Consider the following 22,726-nt stretch of genomic DNA (forward strand, 5'->3'; position numbering starts at 1 on the left):
TGGCTTTGGGAAGAAGGATAAAGGAGTTTGAGGCGCAAGTGGTGTTCTCGTCCATCCTCCCCGTGGAAGGAAAAGGCCTGGGTAGAGACCGTCAAATTGTAGAAGTCAACGAATGGCTACACAGGTGGTGTCAGAGAGAAGGCTTTGGTTTCTTTGACCATGGGATGGTGATCCAAGAAGGAGGAGTGCTAGGCAGAGACAGGCTCCACCTAACGAAGAGAGGGAAGAGCATCTTCGCAAGCAGGTTGGCTAACCTAGTGAGGACGACTTTAAACTAGGTTCACCGGGGGAAGGAGACCAAAGCCCTGAGGTAAGTGGGGAAGTGGGATACCAGGAGGAAGCACGAGCAGGAGTGCGCAAGAGGGGAGGGCTCCTGCCTCATACTGAGAAAGAGGGGCGATCAGCAAGTTATCTCAAGTGCCTATACACAAATGCAAGAAGCCTGGGAAACAAGCAGGGAGAACTGGAAGTCCTGGCACAGTCAAGGAATTATGATGTGATCGGAATAACAGAGACTTGGTGGGATAACTCACATGACTGGAGTACTGTCATGGATGGATATAAACTGTTCAGGAAGGACAGGCAGGGCAGAAAAAGTGGGGGAGTTGCATTGTATGTAAGGGAGCAGTATGACTGCTCAGAGCTTAAGTATGAGACTGCAGAAAAACCTGAGAGTCTCTGGATTAAGTTTAGAAGTGTGAGCAACAAGGGTGATGTCGTGGTGGGAGTCTGTTATAGACCACCGGACCAGGGGGATGAGATGAACGAGGCTTTCTTCTGGCAACTCACGGAAGTTACTAGATCGCAGGCCCTGGTTCTCATGGGCGACTTTAATCATCCTGATATCTGCTGAGTGAGCACTACAGCGGTGCACAGACAATCCAGGAAGTTTTTGGAAAGCATAGGGGACAATTTCCTGGTGCAAGTGCTGGAGGAACCAACTAGGAGCAGAGCTCTTCTTGACCTGCTGCTCACAAACCAGGAAGAATTAGTAGGGGAAGCAAAAGTGGATGGGAACCTGGGAGGCAGTGACCATGAGTTTGTCGAGTTCAGGACCCTGACACAGGGAAGAAAGGAGAGCAGCAGAATACGGACCCTGGACTTCAGAAAAGCAGACTTTGACTCCTGCAGGGAACTGATGAGTAGGATCCCCTGGGGGAATAACATGAGGGGGAAAGGAGTCCAGGAGAGCTGGCTGTATTTTAAAGAATCCTTATTGAGGTTACAGGGACAAACCATCCCGATGTGTAGAAAGAATAGTAGGCAACCAGCTTGGCTTAACAGTGAAATCCTTGCTGATCTTAAACACAAAAAAGAAGCTTACAAGAAGTGGAAGATTGGACAAATGACCAGGGAAGAGTATAAAAATATTGCTCGGGGATGCAGGAGTGAAATCAGGAAGGCCAAATCACACCTTGAGTTGCTGCTAGCAAGAGATGTTAAGAGTAACAAGAAGGGTTTGTTAGCAACAAGAAGAAAGCCAAGGAAAGTGTGGGCCCCTTACTGAATGAGGGAGGCAACCTAGTGACAGAGGATGTGGGAAAAGCTGAAGTACTCAATGCTTTTTTTGCCTCTGTCTTCACGAACAAGGTCAGCTCCCAGACTGCTGCACTGGGCAGCACAGCATGGGGAGGAGGTGACCAGCCCTCTGTGGAGAAAGAAGTGGTTCGGGACTATTTAGAAAAGCTGGATGAGCACAAGTCCATGGGGCTAGATGCGCTGCATCCGAGAGTGCTAAAGGAGTTGGCGGATGTGATTGCAGAGCCATTAGCCATTATCTTTGAAAACTCATGGTGATCCGGGGAAGTCCCGGATGACTGGAAAAAGGCTAATGTAGTGCTCATCTTTAAAAAAGGGAAGGAGGAGGATCCTAGGAACTACAGGCCAGTCAGCCTCACCTCAGTCCCTGGAAAAATCATGGAGCAGGTCCTCAAGGAATCAATTCTGAAGCACTTAGAGGAGAGAAAAATGATCAGGAACAGTCAGCAATGATTCACCAAGGGCAAGTCATGCCTGACTAATCTAATTGCCTTCTAGGACGAGATAACTGGCTCTGTGGATCGGGGGAAAGCAGTGGACGTGTTGTTCCTTGACTTTACAAAGCTTTTGACACAGTCTCCCACAGGATTCTTGCCAGCAAGTTAAAGTAGTATGGGCTGGATGAATGGACTATAAGGTGGATAGAAAGTTGGCTAGATTGTCGGGCTCAATGGGTAGTGATCAATGGCTCCATGTCTAGTTGGCAGCCGGTATCAAGTGGAGTGCCCCAAGGGTTGGTCCTGGGGCCGGTTTTGTTCAATATCTTCATAAATGATCTGGAGGATGGTGTGGATTGCACGCTCAGCAAGTTTGCAGATGACACTAAACTGGGAGGAAAGGTAGATATGCTGGAGGGTAGGGATAGGATACAGAGGGACCTAGACAAATTAAGAGGATTGGGCCAAAAGAAATCTGATGAGGTTCAACAAGGACAAGTGCAGAGTCCTACACTTAGGATGGAAGAATCCCATGCACTGTTACAGACTAGGGACCGAATGGCTCGGCAGCAGTTCTGCAGAAAAGGACCTAGGGGTTACAGTGGACGAGAAGCTGGATATGAGTCAACAGTGTGCCCTTGTTGTCAAGGCCAATGGCATTTTGGGATGTATAAGTAGGGGCATTGCCAGCAGATCGAGGGACTTGATCGTTGCCCTCTATTCGACATTGGTGAGGCCTCATCTGAAGTACTGTATCCAGTTTTGGGCCCCACATGACAAGAAGGATGTGGAAAAATTGGAAAGTGTCCAGCAGAGGGCAACAAAAATGATTAGGGGACTTATGAGGAGAGACTGAGGGAATCGGGATTGTTTAGTCTGCGGAAGAGAAGAGTGAGGGGGGATTTGATAGCTGCTTTCAACTACCTGAAAGGGGGTTCCAAAGAGGATGGATCTAGACTGTTCTCAGTGGTAGCAGATGACAGAACGAGGAGTAATGGTCTCAAGTTGCAGTGGGGGAGGTTTAGGTTGGATAGTAGGAAAAACTTTTTCACTAGGAGGGTGGTGAAACACTGGAATGCGTTACCCATGGAGGTGGTGGAATCTCCTTCCTCAGAAGTTTTTAAGGTCAGGCTTGACAAAGCCCTGGCTGGGATGATTCACTTGGGGATTGGTCCTGCTTTGAGCGGGGGGTTGGACTAGATGACCTCCTGAGGTCCCTTCCAACCCTGATATTCTATGATTCTATATTGCAAACAGATGCAGTGATTCTGCATTGTTGTACCACAGCAGGCTAATAAATACTACCAGCTTCCTGTAAATTTACTATTGCATACACAAAGGTCAACCGTTGCTGTGTTCTTTAGTAAAATTAGTCTAGGTATTGCTCATTAGCGTACACACAGCCTACATACCCAATAGTCAAACCCATGGCAGCCAAGTTTGTACTAACAAGCCATCTTGAACTTGTATGGTTCCCAAGTTTCGTCCAGATCCCAGAAGCTGCAAAGCACCCACAATACTTGTTGCTGTCACTGACGGTTACATGTGCTCAGCACCTCTCAGGTGCAGGCCCTATGACACAAATGTAGGTCAGGAAATATAGTTAAGCTTGCAGCACGTGTGCATGAAACCCAGGAGAAATAAAAACATTCAGAAGTTTCCCCTTCTGAGTCAGAAACAGCTATTTGAATAAGGTGGGTTGTGTCAGAGATAACAGGAAGCTAAGAGAAAAACATTACTCACATAGAGACACATGTACACACCAGATGTGAGGCTCCCTTCTACAGCGGAGAACTAAGAAGGGACAGGAATGTTTTGGATAAGTCACATTTTTAATACTTTTCTATGCTACAAACAATGTTAAAAACAGGTAGAACTTTTAACAAAGGCCGTTATGGTACAGAATAAACACAATCCAGACTCTGCCATAATCTGACCTTCATTGCTGCCAGTTCTTCTCTGATTTTAAATCCTTCTAGCTAACCCAGTAGTTGCACTTGTTCTGTATCGTCTTGCTATCTGCTAAACATCAGCTAATTAATACTGAAGCTTGAGGTGAAGGTAGAGAGCTGTTCAAGACTTAAGTCTATTCTTCTCCCATATACTTCATTTTCTCATTGCCAGCAAAGGAACATCAGATAGGGAAGTAACCACTATCTGCAGATATACCTTGCTTGTGGCAATGACGACACACTATGCTATCTTCAAGTTCCTGCTCTTTTTATTCTGTGAATTTCTCCGTGAGTTGGTTTTTGGATTTCTCATTCATTTAGTGCTCATGAAAAGTGAGAGGCTTGATATTGGCTTGAAAAAGGATGTAGGGCTTGATTGTCATTTACACTAAGGCCCCTGGTACACCACTCTACCAGTGTCAATAATACAGGCCACCAGTGTGTACATTTCCCCTTCACAGCTCTGACAAGGCTCCTCCACCCCTCAATTATAGCCTGAACACCCCCCCCCCCGCCATTCTAGTCCTCCTTCAGTACAGGGTTCCAGCTGTATGGCCATTTTTTAGGTATAACAAGGTATTAAGGGCTAAATGCTCCCTGCCTTGGTGTGAGGGAGATCACTTATTCATGAATCATGGGGCAGGAAACACATGGAATGCTCTGAGAGCCAACTGCAGCCTCTCCACATAGAACGTGGGCTCACGGAACTGAGAGATGACCATGGGGCAACATGGCGTGCTTTCCTAGCAAAGCACGGTGGGAGCCAGAAATTAACAATGTTCCTTGCACAGACTTCTGCCCAGCTGCTTCCCCCAACCCTTCCCCAAGGAAGCAAGAGCACAGCTACCACGGGGAGCAAACACCTGGCCATGCTGCTAAAGAGACAGAAGAGCCTTAATCAGAGCGCAAAAAAAAAAAAAAAAAAAAAAAAAAAAAAGGAGAGGCATTCAAAGGTTGAGCCTGGTTTTTTCCTCTAGATTCTTGGACTGAAGATGTTTTAATAGCTACACCCCTTTCCAGGGTTTTCCTAGCTTCCTCTCTCTCACCCTGCCCACCACCATGATGGGAAGGTTGTTCCCTCTCCTGTAACCCAACCCAGTCTGAAGCTTTGTTCCCCTTGTTCTCCCTATTCATCCTCTTCCCCATGCTGAAGAGGAACAAAATAGCTCTAGGAGAAGACGCTTGCACCCTGAACCCAGGGCTCCAGAGGTAAAAAGTCTGTGCAGAACCCCAGCTCCCAGAAACAGTTTAATGATATACACTAATAATTTAATGTTTTCATTGGATTAGAAACTTTTAGTGGTTGCTTTAATTGTTAATTGTGTTCCTGTGCAGCAAATTCAGATTGGGTCCTCAGGAAGATAACACACTTGCAAAAGGGTAGGCCAGGTGCACCAAAGAGGGCCATGGTGGCAGACTGCCAGGAACTTGAGTGTTGTCTATTTGACAACACTATCAAATATATAAACATACACAGCCATTATATTTGGTGATATTTCTAGATTCTTTGATGTGCTGTGTTCCTTATTAATTGGATTTACCAGCAATGAAAACAATGAGCCAGGGTAGGCTGTTCACAAGGATGTCAGAGAGCAGCAATAGGTTTAGTGTTCTAATATATAGAAAACCAAAAGCAGGGCTGCACGTTAGGTACCTCTGTGCCGGGCAGTTTATGCCTAGAAACAAACCACTGGGCTGGTAAGATGTTAGTGTCTCTTTCCTTCTCCAACATCCTCTGCCAGCCCTACCTCAAAGGAAAACTTCCCAGATGCTCCCATAGAAAGAAAGAGTGTCGCCTCCCCATTTGGCAATCCAGTACTTTTTAATTAAAGTCACCTCCGATCAGGCCTGCAAAATGCCAGCTTCACAAAGAAAGCAATATTACAAAAGGAGCTTGCAATCTGCGCTGAAACAAAGTAAGCAAAGCCTGGGGCTAAGAGACTTATTCCCCCCTGAGAGGAGCGAGCTCAGGCAGCTTGCTCAAACACACATTAAAGCATGGTTGATAGGCACATGCCTTTTGCAGCATCTGGAGCCAGTCCATCGTGCTCTGCTACCAGTGTATGCCTGTTGGTGCTCGCCAACCTTGGCAGACCCGATATGGGGTGATCTATTATTTCACAGCAGTTATGTTTAGGAAGAAGGGATTGCAGACTTGCTCTCAGGAAAGTGGTTTTCTTTGTGGTGGAACTGGCAGAGGCAGCTTCCGCCAACTCAGTTTCTTGCAGAACTGGGGTTTTTTTTATTGCATTCATTCTTTCCCCCCTTGTGCAGCCTTAGTGCTACTAAAAAGGTACAAGGTGGGTGAGGTAGTATCTTTTATTGGACCAACTTCTGTTGGCGAGAGACAAGCTTTCGAGCTACACAGAGCTCATCCTCAGGTCTGCAAAAGGTATTAAGGGCAGGTCTACCCTTAAAACCCTATATTGGCACAGGTGCACCACTATAGTGCTTTAATGAAGATGCTCCTATGCCGACAAGAGAGAGCTCTTATGTCAGCCTAGTTAATCCACCACCTAAAGAGGGAGCAGCTGTGTCGATGAGAGAAGCCCTCCCTTTGACATAGCATTCTCTACACCAGGGGTGAGGTGGGTATAACTGTTGCTCAGGGATGTGGATTTTTCACACCCCTTGGGGATGTAGTTATACCGATGTAAGTCTGTGGTGTACACCAAACCTAAAGAAGTGTCTCCGCTAAATACAAGGTTGAACAAATAGTTCAGCATAAGTAGTTAGCATGTTTTAATGGGACCATTCAAGGTAAAGTGGCCCATTAACACCTCTGTGGTCATAGGACAGAAAAAGGGGGGTTAGTGGGTTATAGGTTGTTGTAATATGCCATAAATTCAGTGTCTTTAGTAGGACCATGATATTAGCTGTTAAAAGTATCCGTCTCAGACACAGCTTAGATCAGGGGTAGTCAAAGGGCCAAACCTGGACCGCCAGACACTTTTGAACAAACCCTCAAATCTTTTTATCGGCTTATTACTACTACTGTTGGTTTTTTAAATTATTTTCTCTGGAGCGTGGACCTTGACTATACCTTGACCAAAAAATAATGGACTACCTCTGGTTTAGATGTTGTTGAGCCTCCTCGCACTGCTGTTTTGATTGCATTTCTTGGGTACCATGTACATTATTTGACATTTGAAAATTTGTTGGGGTGGGTTTGGGCGGAGGGGCACGCACTGTGTCTACAATGGCCAGCTAAATTATTAGTGATGGGCAAGCCTCCAGGGTGTGGGGACTTATTATGTACTTTGGGCTAGAAATCTTGCGAGATCAGGCTCTTGTAGTATTTTGGTTTCCAATGGAAGCAGCAATACAAAAAGAGTGACTACTTCTCACAGTAGTTTCCAACCCAGCCAAAAATCAGGAATTGCCAAAGTACAAAAAATATCAACCTGCGCTCCAAAATCACAGTAATTGATGGCAGGACTTTGAAAGAAGCCAGAGATTTCTCCAAGGTGAACTGTAAATCAAAAATAAATTTGCTTGTACCTTTTACTGTTCAATGACGTTCAAGATAGTCGCTCCGAATGTTTCAGAGAATCCTCTCAGGTGGTTGGCTGGGGTAGCGTTTTTCACCTTCCTCTGCTGCATAGGTCCTGCTAGGATTGTCTGGATATATCCCACCTAATCTCATCTCTCTGCCATTGCAGAGGCTTCTGCCATTAGTGGCACTTCAGTCACACCTGTCCTCTGCCTCTCCCGAGGACTGAAATGCATTGATCTAATGTCACTGGAGTCAACAAAGGGCATCTGGGTGAAGTTTAGGGTATGTCTACACTGCAATTACACACTCACAGCAAGGTTCGGGCTAAGGGGCTGTTTAATTGCAGTGTCAGCATTTGGCCTCAGGCTGCAGCCCAAGCTCTGGGACTCTTCCACCTTGCAAGATCCTAGAACCCGGGCTCCAGCCCAAGCCTGAACACGCTGCAATTAACAGCCCCTTAGCCTGAGCCCATAAGCCTGAGCCCTGGTCTACACTTGGGGGGGGGAAATCTATCTAAGTACATTGACTTCAGCTACGTGATTCATGTAGTTGAAGTTGACGTACTTAGATCGACTTACCATGGTGTCTTCACCGCGGTGAGTCGACTGCTGCCGCTCCCCTGTTGACTCTGCCTGCGCCTCTCGCAGCGGCGGAGTACAGGAATCAACGGGAGAGTGCTCGGGGATCAATTTATCGCTTCTAGACAAGAAGTAATAAATTGACCCCTGCTGGATCGATCGCTGCCTGCGGATCCAGCGGGCAGTGTAGACATACTCAGTCAGCTGGCAGAAGCCAACTGCAGATTTTTAATTGTAGTGTACACATATACACAATGGCCTGTGATAATACAGGTAGTCAGACTACATGATCTAATGGTCCCTTCTGGCCTTACATTTCATGATGTTTATGAAAAAAAAATTAAGAGCAAGGGCCATATTTTAAGGTAGTTAGGTGCAGACATATGTAGATGGGGCTAGTGGGATTTTCAGAAATGCCTAGGCACTAAACTCCCATTGAAGTAAAGCGAGGTTAAAATTGAAATAAATGGGAATTAGGGCACCTAGGCACTTGTGAAAACCTATTAAATGTCTATCTGCACCTGCAGACACCTAAATAGCTTTAAAAATCTGTCCCCTAGAATCAGCGTCACAGCACCTCTCAACTGGGGGGAATGAGCAATGCCACTACAGAGGTGAGAGACATCACTCTTGGGTTCCTCCAACAAAGAGAAAGAAGTAAGAGCCTTGCAATATCATTTGTTTTTATTAAAAAGTCTGAAGCTATGTTTTATTTGTAGTAAAGGGCAAGATCAAAAGTTTAGTTTTGCTTTGCAGCCTAACTTTAAAGAAAAGGCAGAGAGGAGGAAGAGGGAATAGCTGGGAGACAGATTTTTAGATTTCTAACATGGTTTGTTGGACAGGTGTGGAAGTGACCAAAGACTGTTGTAATAGTGTTCAAAATATAGGGATGCTAACTGGCCATATCAGATCAGCACAAAAGCTGCAACAGAGTAAACTAAACTTAAGATCCAAACTAGGGTTAAGAACCATTCTCAAGCACAATTTAAAGCCAGTGTAGATTAAGCTGTAATGACTACCGAAGTTTTAAACTACTTTGACTAAATTAGAGCAAGCTTTTCTCACTATTCTTGTTAGACTGAGTGTGGCTTCCAGAGAATCAGACTGGATGAGCTACCACTACTACACCCAGGAGGGGTCAAGTGTTCTCGGGAGGCAAAAAGCAGTACATCTCTCTGATTCCACCCATCTGAACACATGTACAACCCTGTTCACAAATGTGTGCTTCTACAGACACCTTTAAGCCTATCAAAGGCAAGCAGAACTTGTATACTATGAATTACACTGAATTTAACAGCAGTTGTTGAATTGGACCACAGTTCAACAGCAGCCAGCCTAGCCTGTGTGCACAGGGCTGGACTATGTTGTAAGTGGCTTCTGACACACAGCGTTCATTGCCTAGATCTATTTATACCAGAGCAGTTTCTGCACTCGGCTCCGCCCCATCCACGTAGATGGAACTCAGTTGGCCTTGTCTGCACTACCAATTCTGTCATGCTGGAGGAGAGTAGTGCCGTAGTGCCCTCACTATTATAATGTGGTACGGTCATGTCTACGAAGATGGGGCCAAACTGTGTTATAACCGTGTTACAGAATGGGGTTACAGCTCTAGGGACAAATTCCACCCTCGTACAAATCACCATTGAAGTCAGAGTTGCACTAGCTTACCAGAGAGCTGAATTTAACCACCTGGTCTCCAGAGGGCCATAACAGAGTTCCATAACATTTTCGTAACATCAGCTTGGTCACATAGGCAAAACCGTGCTATGTCATAACATAGTCAGGGCAGTGCCCCAACATGCTAAAATCCACAGTACAGACAAAGACTTTAAAAACTGTTAAAGTGTTTTTCTTTTCTTTAATGTAGATGGAACACAGGAGACTGTCATTACTGCAAGATCACCCAGTGCAGCATTTGGCAGTTGATGGAATGGAGAACATGACAGTATTTGTTTTTTGGCACTGGTTAATTAGTGCACAGTGCTGTAGATAGGAATGTACAAACTACATCTGGTTAAGAATAAAAAAAATATACAGCTATATTTAACACTTAAATTAAACACTTTTTTGCATACTAACAACCTCTTGTACATTCAGTTTTAAACAAAGATTCTTTAATAACCATAATTTTACAAGCTTTTTCCCCCTTCCCAAAAACCAGATGCTGCTTGAGACTTTTAAAGGTGAAAAACTGGAGCTACATTTAAAAATAGCCAGGTGTCTTACTACTGTAATGTATCACAGCATATTTTTCTTTCTGAAAACACAGATCTATCCATTCAAAAACTGAACCACTGTAGAGGTTCCATAAAACCAGCAGGGTTTGTTTTTATATGGATACTTTGGTTAACAGCAAATCATTCTTAAACAATGAAGGAAAAAAATCATTTCTTTTACCACCTCTAGAGATGCACTTCCTTGGCATGTTGTAGCAATCCACATCTTTATGGATGAGCACTGCAGCAAGTCAGAGAACACTAGTTTGCCTGTACTGAGATCTCAATAACTGGATTATAAACCAGGTTTAATATATTCCTAACACAGTTCTCTGGTTATCACAGAGAAGAAGCTACCTTTATTCCTTACAAAGTTAAAGCTGCAGCAGTACTTGCCACAACCCCACATTATTATACAAAATAGATGTTTCCCCTCTTGCCTTTCTGGTCAGGAGAACAGCTCTGGATTTTCACTGAGCCCTACGTTTTCAGCAACCCAGTAGGTTGCGCAGCATCAGAGCATTTTAGCAAATGAAGTGCCACTGGACCTCATTGTAATGCAACGATTGCTTCTGCACAGGTCATACGGATTTCAGATCAGATGTGACCTCTGATTCACTGGAGCCTTACTTGTTTCCAGAGGAATGAATTCCCTCAACTTTGGGGCAGGAAAAAGAAACTAGACCTTTATCCCACTTCCATCTCACGTTATCCAATCCTCTCTGTTCCAGTACATTAGAGCCATCAAAAATCACACTCAAAAAAGGGGAGGTGTGTACAACTCTCCAGGAATAGATCAACACATCAGTCACTATGTAATACTGTAGCTGAAAAGCAAGAAGTCTGACTGAGAAACAAAGGCACTTGGTAACAGAAGATGAGAACACATTCCATTAAACAATCAGTGAGTCAACAGTTTAAGTCTTGTGATCCAACTGACCAGTAGTGAGGGCTCTGTGGAGGAAGATTTTGTGGGTGATGTAACAGAGAGTTTTTTAGCTCCTTCCTCCTGGAAAGGGATGGTTGCACTGTTATGAAGATCTGTATTCACAAAGCACCTGCTGCCTCTAATGTAGTCTGCACCCCTCACTAACTGCCTGTCAGCCACTGGCCTTGCAAAATGCTGCTGCGAGGAGGAACTTTCTTCAATGATTGGGGGTATCCTCTCATTACTGAAGTACCTGCAGAGGACATCTTCACCTGCAGTAAAAAAGAAGGTGGAAATCTTTGTAGTTTTTGCCTCTACAATTCATTATTAAGTAACCATCTTGCTTTTTTATACCTATTGAGAGGATCTCAAGGCATGATACAAATACCAATTAAGGCACAAAAAGCGTGCTTATGAGGTGAATAATTATTATTTGCATTTTACAGATGGGTAAATTGCGGTCCATGGAGGTTTCAAGTGACTTTCCCATGTTTAGACCATGAAGTCAGTGACAGAACCTAGGAGTGCTGGCATCCAACCACCTGCCCTATCTGCGCACACTTAGCCAATAAAAGTGTGGCAAGGTTATTCAATACCCAAAACAAAATAAAATTGATAAGCACGGAACAGTGTTTGGAGGTTAATTGGAAGACTCAAACACGGCAAACCTGCTGTAAAGCAACATTTCACATGAGTGAAAACCATGATGATGCATGTTCGGTGACTGAAAACATTGTTTTCATACTGTTGAATGACAAGTTGAACATACACCTACTCCTGACTCGCTGTAACCCTCTTAAAGCCACAATATTCTGTCTGGACACTGGAAATCAAGTATTTTGAAAATATAAATTTAAGCTCTTTATTTCTGATTGCACATTTATATTGTACTAACAGTTCAGGTACATTTAAAAACCTCCTAAAATCTAAACAAAAAGCAGCCCTGCCACCTGCTGATCATTCTGTTGGATTGGCTAATTAGTCAGTTTTCAGCATTTTGCAAACCTCAAAGGAGCTTCTCTATATTGCAATGACCTTTCTTGGAAATGCACATAGTCTTCTGTAACTGACTTCAAGAACACGTAACAATAGTCATCCTGTCTGCTTTCCTATTCTGCACAGGTTCTTATACAACCCCATCACTACAGTACCTGAACTTCAGAGAAACAATATGAACCAGAAAGCTAGTATCCAACTCCATCATACTAAGTTTCTCTGCCATTCTGTGCATGCTGCTTTAGGATCCCTCACCTCCTAATTGACCTCCCAATTGCCAAGCAGGTCAGGTGCTCATGCATAATCGCTAATCAGTTTTGCCAGCATGAGTACATGTTAAAAGAAATTTGATTTTCTCCTGGCTTCATTTAAAAAAAAAAAAATTGTTCAAATGGGACCATGTCCCATTAGCAACAAAAAACCTGGGTCCAAAATTTTAGAAGAGTCCTGATGACCCAATTTTGTTTTGGATTTCTTACCTTGACGTTTGCTGAAGCTTGAATTGGCACTTCTGGAGGAAGTGCTTCTTGTCTGTCTGACAATGATGCACTCTCTCTCGTGAGATAAGCATTGTCTATAGCATTCCTGGTTTTCTCTCCTTTTCCTTTCGCCTGGTCTCCTCTCCCTGCAATCACTTGGCTAAATCGTGCCTCTCATCCCAACCACTTTCTAAGAGCGTCAAGCTTCTAGTGCTGGACACTAGCAATAGTTGTAGTGGGGATAATTCCTGGAAAGCTCTGCTTCTAGCTTGCTTCAAAACCAGCCCCTACTACAGATTGAACAAACATAAAAGCTCTGATCAAGAAACAGCTTAGTCCTCAACATTCACGGGACAGATGTGGGAGGGACGCGAAGGGTATGTGGGAAATGGAACAGCCGTTAGTAGAAAGCAGAAACATATACAAGTACAGATCTGCCCTAATCAGTCCAACCCATCTCAGATGCTTAAGTCAACTGCAAGACAGAACAACAAAGGTTTTGGTCTCAATGCAAACTAAGCCTGAGTTGTCCAACCACTGCCTCGTGTTATTAATACTTAAAGCATAAAACAGTGACATCAGCACTGAACATCTGATCTGCAAACAGCAATCCTTTATTCCTAAATTTAAGATTTTATTCCTCCCAATTCATCTCCTGATTGAAGGAAGTTTTTGTTTGTTTTAATAGTCTTGCCTTTTCTTCCTTGTGCTCGGGGCCTCAAGAAAGGATCTGCAGCTCCCAGCCAGCTCCCATCTGCAGGCATTGACAGAGGACGAGGTTTTCCTAAGGGCAACATGGAGAAGGTTATAAGAGGAATGTACTGTTAAGCTTAGGAGAACATTATCTCATCTCCATTTATCTCATCACAGTGTTGTGGGAACAAATTATTTCAAGATAATTTTTGCTTTTAAAACAAGGAAGCATTATGAGATGATCTGACAGCCACACAAAATGCTTATCTCCAACTCTACTATAACTGACCACCAAAAGTTACAACCGATGCACAAACGGTAAACCAAAATCTGATCTCATCCAGCTGGGCTTTGATGCCAGTCATTAAAGTAATGAACAACAGGGTTTAATTTTTAGTGAAATGAATAAGTGGATTCAAACTTAGAATTCTGTTGTTTATGTTTTCCTCAGATTATCTTTAAAATTCAGCGAGCAGTTCTCATACTCTCACAAAAAATCCACACCCACCCAAGCATTTAAATCTTGAATAGCAACAATAAAAAGAGGCATGAACTCACCATAAGACTGTGTTTTTTCTCTCATCTTTGTTGGCAGTATATTTGCTTCCATGGGATATCCAGGCAACTGATCAGAATCCGCAATAGTAAACCTTCGCCTTCGGCTTTCCTGATCAAGGAAAGAATTAGGAGACTCTGCGCCCTTGGAGCCAGGTAATGGCTGCTTAGGTTTATTACCTCCTCCATAAACGAGACACTCCTTCTGATCCCTGAAAGGACATTTGCCTCAATTAGCAATGTGAAAGGTATTTTATACTGCAGTCATGAGCCCAGAATGAGCATTCTAGCTCAGAGGTGGGCAAACTACGGCCCGCATGCCACATCTGGCCCGAGGGACCATCCTGCCCAGCCCCTGAGCTCCTGGCCGGGGAGGCTAGTCCCCGGCCCCTCCGCCAGTGTCCCCCCTCCCCCGCAGCCTGAGCGTGCTGCGCCACGCCGCCAGCACAGCAGTGTGGCTGGCTCCGGCATGGTAAGGGGGCGGGGAGTCCCAGGGCGGCAGTCAGGGGCCAGGGAGCGGCGGGGTTGGATAGGCATAGGAGTCCCGGGGGCCTCTCAGGGGTGTAGATAGGGGTTGGGGCAGTCAGGGGACAGGGAGAAGGGGGGGGTTGGAAAGTGGTTGGGGTCCCGGGGGGCAGTCAGGGGGCGAGGGTCCCAGGAGGGGGCAGTCAGGGGACAAGGAGCGGGGGCTTGGATGGGTCAGGGATTCTGAGGGGGGCAGTCAGGGCGTGGGATGTGGGAGGGGGCAGATAGGGGGTGGGGGCCAGGCTGTTTGGGGAAGCACAGCCTTCCCTACCTGGCCCTCCATATAGTTTTGCAACCCCGATGTGGCCCTCGGGGTTGCAAAGTACTTTGGATACTGTGGTTCTCTAGTGAATGCATTAAAAATTCTTTGAAGGGAAAAGTGCTGGTTAAAATAATGATGTTCTTAATTTTTTTTCAGTTTTGGGTGCATATCCCTATTTGGGAGGTTTGGCATTTCAGTCATTACAAATGATATTAGCCAATGGGAGTATATCACCTTCCCTGCCCACTTACCAAAGTATGATTCTCTTAGAGTTTTTAATTATAAAAAAAAAAAAATACTCCAATTAGATTTTCACATGTTCTAGGGTGGTTTCTGCATGAACTTCCCTTCCTAGAGTGACCATATGTTCATGAAAACCAGAAGCATCTGTTTAATTCTAAAAAAACACACATATACCACCCCACAACCGTGATCTGACCCACTTTTTACACCCACTATAATATGATTATTTGAAGGAGCTGGCAACCAGCATGAGACGGACAGCAGGCTCTGAGTATATATGCACCTTAGGGCCCCCCGCATCCTCACTCATATAATTCCAGGCCTATCCAGGCCTCTACGGGGCCCAAGAGACACATGTACAGTCATATCTATGGGAATTCAGATCAGAGCCACACAGAACTGAAGCGAGTGTCTAGCCTGCAGAGAGCTCAGCTATGTAACCACCATATGCAAGAGGCAACTGAGACAGGCTGGGCAAATGCCCATGGTTCTCTTCACACTAAGGGTGGGAGGAGAGAAATGACAACAGGATACAAAATATAAAAGGAAGTGGGCACCCTCTCTCCTGCTTCCAGATGCCAAAAGCTTCCCACGTTTACTTCCTTAAGGGAACAAAACCAACATACAACTATCTACTGCCTTTCCCTGCCCCGTCCAGGAGGGGTGTCCAAGTTTTATAAACCCCCACCCCCTAATTCCAACTCTATCCCTACACACACTTATTCAAGATGCACACAGTTGGGCTTAGATTTGCTATTCTGGTCCTAAAAAACCTTAAAAGGGCTTTTTAAAAGCACTGCAGAGCCTCATAGTAAAAACTGTTTAAAAATGCTAGTCAAAGCATATCTAGTCTGACAAATTTTAGCACTGAAGACCAATGTTTTAAAAACCTGAGTATCTCAGTTAGGTTGCTAAATACATATTTATTTACATTTATGTTTCGTATTTATGGACAAGTCACCTGACTTTCAGAAGTGCTGAGCACCCAGCACCTTCTCAGGAGTATTACCATGAGAGGGGAGACTAGGTAGGTCAGATCACCAATGATTTGGGAACAGCCTAAAGCTAGCATGATCTCAACCACCTGATATCTCTCTCTCTCTCTGTCTCCCCTCATGTGACTAAGTCTGAATTTTATTATGGATTGAGATCCTCAAAGACAAAAATACAGCCTGCCAACTGATTCTTTTACTCTGCCTAGAGTACTCCTGAGTTTTAGGGTTCTTTGGGTCTAACAAATTTAAAACCGGTTGTGTTCAATCATAAAATTCTTCCAAGTAGTTATTGAAGCTGATCAGAACAGAACATCGGAAAAAAGTATGTCATGAAAAGGATTAAGTATGGCTATTTTTGCTACTCAGTGGTTTTTCACATGCCAGAATAACATCCATTAAAGTTTTTTGGGCAACTCTGCTCTATGTAGCACACAGTGATTTTCTAAAACTGTACACAATTGTTTTCTCCAACAATAAGAAGTACTTAGTGGCTTATGCATTTACTAAGCCCAGAGAAAATCTGCAAGATCTGCAATTTCCTCAAGATAATTTGCACTGAGTTTTGCAGGCAAGCCAGCATAGAGAAGTCTGATAAAAAGGAACTTTTTGTTCAGTAGTGCATGCTTATCTGCATACCGAGGAGAATATGGAACAGCTGGTGGTGGGGGTATATAGAGGTCCAGGATGGCTGGCTTCTCTTTCTTCATCGAGGTATCCATGGTGCTTTCTGGTGACTGAGTTGTAGTTGGTGGAGGACTGGTCTGAAATTAAAGCAATATAATACCTGTAAGATATTTTTGAAATTATCTTCTCCAGCATCTCCTACCACCCACCAGAAGAAGCCAACCCTATAATCAGAGAGTTACCATATTTTACACTGTGGAACTCACTGTCGAAATAGACTATTCAATGTGTATATGAGACTACAGAAGTTATTGCTGATGTAGGGACAGTGATGGATGTCTTCAGTATGCTGAAGAAATATAATTTCATTCAACCCATTTGCATGGTTGAACAATTTACTTTATGTCTAAAGGGCATGGATGAGTACAAGATATCAGACAATGTAGGTAACACTGTTAGGGTAGAGGAAGAAAAGCATGGAATATTTTTGCCCCACTATTTGGAAGGTTTGCCCTGCCACCTCTTATTCAGTTTTACAACCTCCTAGTGCAGCAGAGGTTATAAGGAATGTTTTAATCTTTCCTTAGCAAGGAGATTGTATCCTTTATTTTCGATGAAGATCTTTCCACAGCTGTCCATTATTTTGTCACCTTGTGGGTAGATCACTAGTATCCAGTTTACATAAAGCTACACCTTGAAACCCATTTGGAAGTTGCTCGTGCACCAAGCGCTTGCTCATTTATCAGGTTGTATTTTCCAAAGGGATAAATATAAAAGCTGCACCAGTTGATTTCTCTGAAGTTTCAGATTGATCTAGAAAGCCAACAAATGGTTTGATCTCTGACTACCACAGAGATCACCTCTCCTTCTTCGTGATACCACAGCAAGAAAAGGTTACTTACTGTAACTGAGTTTCTGAGATGTGATGCAAACATCTATTCCATGTAGGTGAGTGCGCACCCAGCATGCTGGAGACAGACACTCTTGCCTAGCAGTACCCATAAAGGGGTGGGACTTGAGCCTCATGACTGTGGCCCCAAGCCTGGTTCTGTGAGGCAGCACCACCCCAACCCCCCTCAGTTCCTTCATACTGAAAGCCCATGAGGAGATGCAGGTGCAGATTGGACAGAGGGAGGGTTGTGGAATATATATCTGCATCATGAAAAATCAGTTACCATAAGTAACCGTTTCTTCTTCTTCGAGTAGATGCCAACATGTAATCTACATAGGCGGCTCACAAGCAGTACCCCAATCTGGAGGCGGGCTCGAAGTCTACTGAAATAGGGATCGCAGGACTGCCCTTCTGAGGTGTTCATCTGCTCCGGAAGATGTGACAATAGCATAATGGTCTGTAAACATACCTATGAGTGACCACTAGGCTGCCCTACAAGTGTCCAGTCTGGAAAATGGTCACTGAGGAAGGCTATCGATGTCACTTGCGCTCTCGTGGAGAGAGCCCGTATCTGCTGACGAAGCAAAGCCGATGCCACCTCAGACAGTCTTGATACAGGATATTATCAATCTAGAGATGGTCTGTGCAGAACTATTTTCCCCTTCATGAGGTGCGCATATGACATAAAATGGTTTAGTCCTGTCTAGATAAAAGGCTAGACATCACCTGATGTCCAGACTATGGAGGCGCTGTTCCTCGGGGGAAGAGTGCAGTTTAGGGAAAAAACACAGGTAAATACCATCGGCTGATTTAGATGAAAGAGACCATCCTAGATAAAAAAACTTTGGGTGTGGTCACAACGTTACCTTGCCCTTCAAGAACTGAGCATAAGGCAACTCCACTATTAGGGCCTGCGACTCTCACATCCTTCTTGCCGAAGCAAAGGCTAACGGGAACACAGTTTTCTGAGACAGGAGGGAAAGTGGGTAGGGAATGAACCATGTTTAGGTCCAACAAGGGAATTGGCTCTTGGACCAAAGGACGCAGGTGGAGAAGCCCCTTCAGAAATCTCATTACCATGGCATTAGAAGAAAAAAAAATTCCCTTGAATAGGGGGGATGAAACACTGATATTGCTGCCAAATGCATTCTCAGTGAACTGAGCACAGGGACGATTTCTGAAGATGTAACGGGTACTCTAAGAAGTCCTGAATGAAAGCCCCTATTGTTTGAGTTCTATGGGCCAAGGACCACACCAAGAACCTCTTCCATTTCACTAAGTAGGCCGTCCGAGTGCAGGACTTCCTCCTACTTTTGAGTAGATTTGTTGGACAGCCTCCGAACACTGCTCTTCCTCTTCATTCATCCATGCCACAGCCATTGCACAATATGCAGGAAGCTGATCACAGGATGCAGGGTCCAGCTGTGGTTCTGAGTGACAAGGGTCAGGATGGAGACAGTGTGGAAGTTGAACAACAGAGCAAGGAGATCTGAGAACCAGCACTGTCTCAGCTGTGCTGGAGCAATAAAGATGAACTTGGCCCAGTCCACCTTAAGCTGGAGGATGGACCTGAGGAATGATCAGAATAGGTGTAATGGTGTACAGAAGAGTTGACCACCAGCTGCAGTGGAAGATATTTGTGAGAGTGCCTCTGCTGAGGCCCCGTCAAGAGCAGAAAACTAGTCACTTTCTGTTTTCCCTTCTCACAAACAGGTAGATCGCGGGGATGCCCCATGTTGCAAAGATGACCTGGAAGACACTCTCCTTCAGAGACCACTCATGACTTAGGGAAAAAACTCTGCTGAGGTGGTCCACAAGACAACAACTTTGCACCCCCAACAAGTGGGCTGCTACCGTAGTGATGTCTTCAATACAAAATTGTCACAAATTGATCCCTAGAGAAAGAGTAACACGGAATGCACTTCCCCTTGTTTGTTCACATATTACATCGCGATGGTTTCGTCGGTGAGTATGTGAACCACTGAGTTTCTGATGTGGTTCTGGAAGTCGCAACATGTATTGTAGATGGCCCAAAAGTTCCAACATGTTATGGAGTGAGGCTTCCTATCCTGACCACAGACCCTGCACCCTCAATGAGTCCAGATGTCCATCCCTTCCTCCCCACATCCAGAAGAGAACCACTGACTTGGTTGGCAATGGCCGAGTGAAGGAGACTCCTTAGCACACATGGTGTGGGGACACCCACCAGCACAAGGAATCTAGGACTACTGAAAGACAGCGAACCAACCTATCCAGGATATGCAAAGCAGGGCAATAAACCATCCTGAGCCACATCTGAAGAGGGCGAAGGCACAGCCTGACAAACTGGACCACTTGCATGCAAGCGGACACATGACCCAACAGGCTCAGACACAAGCGGACTGTCATGGAGGGCTGAGGCTTTAGACTGAGTCAGAGCCATTGAAATGCTTGGAAGCAGTTGGCTGGCAGGAACACCCTCGACCTCATAAAATCTAACTTGATTTCTTGAGTAGAACCAAGGTTGACTTTGTGGTGTTTAAAATGAGTCCCAGACGGTCAAGCAAACACTATGTGGTGTCGATGTGGGCTAGAACCTCCTCTCTGGAGTCACCCATCAGTAACCAGTCATCGAGGTACAGGAAATTGAGGATTCCCTTTCTCCTGAGATATGCCATGATCACCACCATGCATTTGGTGAAGACTCGAGGGGAAGAAGAGACCCCAAACGGGAAAACCATATACAGAAAGTAACATTCTCCTACCACAAAACAGAGAAACCTCCTGTGGCTCCACAGAATTACCACATGAACATAAGCATCCTGAAGATCCAAAGCAGCGTACCAGTTGTTCTGAGACAGTATGGGAAGGATAGCCAATAGAATGGCCATGTGGAATCTCATGTAGTTGATTAATTTGTTGAGGCCGCGAAGGTCAAAAATAGGTCTCTCATCCTGCTCTTCAGTTTCAGCATCAGGAAATACTGGGAGAAAGAGCTGTGGCCCAGCGTTCCTGCAGAACTTCCTCTATTGCTCCTAATGTCAACAGAGAGCTGACCTACTTGATGAGCAATGTCTTGTGAGAGGGGTCCCTGAAGAGGGATGGAGGGTTTGGGGATGAAGGTGGGGGTGGAAAGAGAGCAAGGAGAGGAACAGGATTGTAGCCCGATCTGACCACGTCTAAGACCCTGCTGTCGGAGGTAATTGAGTCCCAAGAGAGGGCAGAGTAATGACTGGGCCATTGCTCTGGACTAAGGAGTCAAAATAGGTGCTTAGCCAGCACCAAGGGAGTGTGTGTGGACTGTCCAAAGCCTGAGACCAACTGCTTCCTCTGCGTCCCACTGTTTCAGAGGGAAAGGTTGCAAAAAGGATTGCTGCAGGCGATAATGTTGTTGCTGCTGCACCCTATAGTGGTGTTTTTGTGCAAACAGCATGTAAACTCCTAAGGACCGCAAGGTACCCCTGGAAACCTTAAAGGAGTGTAGAGTGTCATTGTCTTATCCAAGAACAAAACAAGACTTGGCTGTCAAAAAGCAAGTCCTCGATGGTCTGCTGGACTTCCAAACCAATCCCAGAGTTCTGCAACCAGGAAGCCCATCTCATAGTTACTGCCGAGGCCATGACCAGGTGTCCATAATGTCAAAGGCAGACTGCAAAGACATTTTGGCCACCAAGCAGCCTTCCACAACAAACGCACGAACTTCTTCATGCAAGACATTGGGCAACTGGTCTTTGACTTTAGATATGGCTGTTCAACTGAGGAATCATACTTGGACATCAAAGCTTGTTGATTAGCAATCCTCATCTGTAGGGATGAGGAGGTATAGATCTTACTGCCCAAAAGATCCAACCGCTCCGAGTCTCTGTCATTGAGTGTTGTGACAAAGTTCCTGCTCTACCTTGGTGGGTCTTGCGCTTACTGGCAGATTTGCTCGCCTTGGAGCTTCACAGCACTCCCTCAGCTTGGCCGTTTTTCTGAACCCACAGTCCAGGTCAAGTCCTCCTATGTCTGACCAGGAGTTGGGAGGTTTGGGTGGAACCTGGGCCCGCCCTCTACTCTGGGTTCCAGCCCAGGGCCCTGTGGAATGCAGCTGTCTAGAGTGCCTCCTGGAACAGCCATGTGACTGCTACAACTCCCTGGGCTACTTCCCCATAGCCTCCTCCCAACACCTTCTTTATCCTCACCATAGGACCTTCCTCCTGGTGTCTGATAATGCTTGTACACCTCAGTCCTCCAACAGTCCGCATTCTCACTCTCAGCTCCTAGTGCCTCTTGCTCCCAGCTCCTCACACGCACACCACAAACTGAAGTGAGCTCCTTTTTAAAACCCAGGTGCCCTGATTAGCCTGCCTTAATTGAGTCTAGCAGCTTCTTGATTGGCTGCAGGTGTTCTAATCAGCCTGGCTTAATCGTCTCCAGAAGGTTCCTGTTTGTTCTGGAACTTTCCCTGTTACCATACCCAGGGAAAAGGGACCTACTTAGCCTGGGGCTAATATATCTGCCTTCTATTACTCTCCTATAGCCATCTGGCCTGACCCTGTCACAGTGTAGACTTAAACCTACCCTGCCAGGCCCAGTTGTTTACTGCCATTATGATCAGGGAATTCAGGGCCAGGCGGAAATAGAACCCCTCAAATCATGGGAACAAAATAGCACTTTTCCATATACTAAGCCACCAGCAGTACCAAGGCCGGTGTACTCCAGAGGTCGCTGGCTCGAGGAGTGCATCATTAATTGGGAGGGCCACTCTCACAGGGACATTGGGCTATAGAATATCTACTAGTTTGGGTGTGTTCTCTTTGAGAAACTCTGCTTGTATGTCAAGGGATTTGGCTACACAGCATAAAAGGTCCCGATGCACATTAAAGTCCTCCAGAACCAAACAGCACAGCATAGTCCAGCAATGAGGATGAGGGTCTTGGTTGAGTGCAAACCAGCTCTTACTCCCAGGAAGGCATACCCAAGAGGGAGGACTTTGGAGATTCTACTGGGAGGAAGACTGCCAATGCCTAGGCTTGCAGCTGATCCGCCGTCACCATTGTTGACCTGGCATGGGATTTCGGCTTTGAACAAGACAAGGAATGGGATCACTGGGAATGAGGAGCATCCCGCTGAGTCCAAGGAGGTCACTGATATGGATAGGGCATTGGTGGCCAGTAGGAGCACGGACAGGGAAATTCTTCCCAGCCTGGGAACATGCCAACTCTGAGAACCATACTGGTCCACTGGCGGACCTCGGAGCTCATCATGTGATGCAGAACAAGAAGATGACGACGCTCCCTCAGAATCAGAAAAGCCCCAAGATCTCAGAGACATGGGAGAAGCGATGCTCAAGGG

At 45.3% G+C, this 22,726-nt stretch overlaps 1 protein-coding gene across 2 annotated transcripts in view; it reads right to left on the minus strand.

Annotated features, from left to right (window-relative positions):
- Positions 1 to 9,835: 9,835 nt before the first annotated feature.
- CNKSR3 (CNKSR family member 3) overlaps positions 9,836 to 22,726 on the minus strand; it is a 99,205-nt gene continuing 86,314 nt past the window's right edge. For both annotated transcript variants that reach the window (XM_084622990.1, XM_084622991.1), the window contains 4 exons: positions 16,531 to 16,655; positions 13,873 to 14,081; positions 13,316 to 13,405; positions 9,836 to 11,418 (listed from right to left, as the gene is read on the minus strand). In XM_084622990.1, coding sequence (XP_084479116.1) covers positions 11,120 to 11,418; positions 13,316 to 13,405; positions 13,873 to 14,081; positions 16,531 to 16,655 — 723 coding nt within the window. In that variant the 3' untranslated portion in view covers positions 9,836 to 11,119. The remainder of the gene's footprint in view (positions 11,419 to 13,315; positions 13,406 to 13,872; positions 14,082 to 16,530; positions 16,656 to 22,726) is intronic.

Source organism: Lepidochelys olivacea (assembly GCF_965140295.1).
Source record: "Lepidochelys olivacea isolate rLepOli2 genome assembly, chromosome: 3".
NCBI classification, from domain to species: domain Eukaryota; kingdom Metazoa; phylum Chordata; order Testudines; family Cheloniidae; genus Lepidochelys; species Lepidochelys olivacea.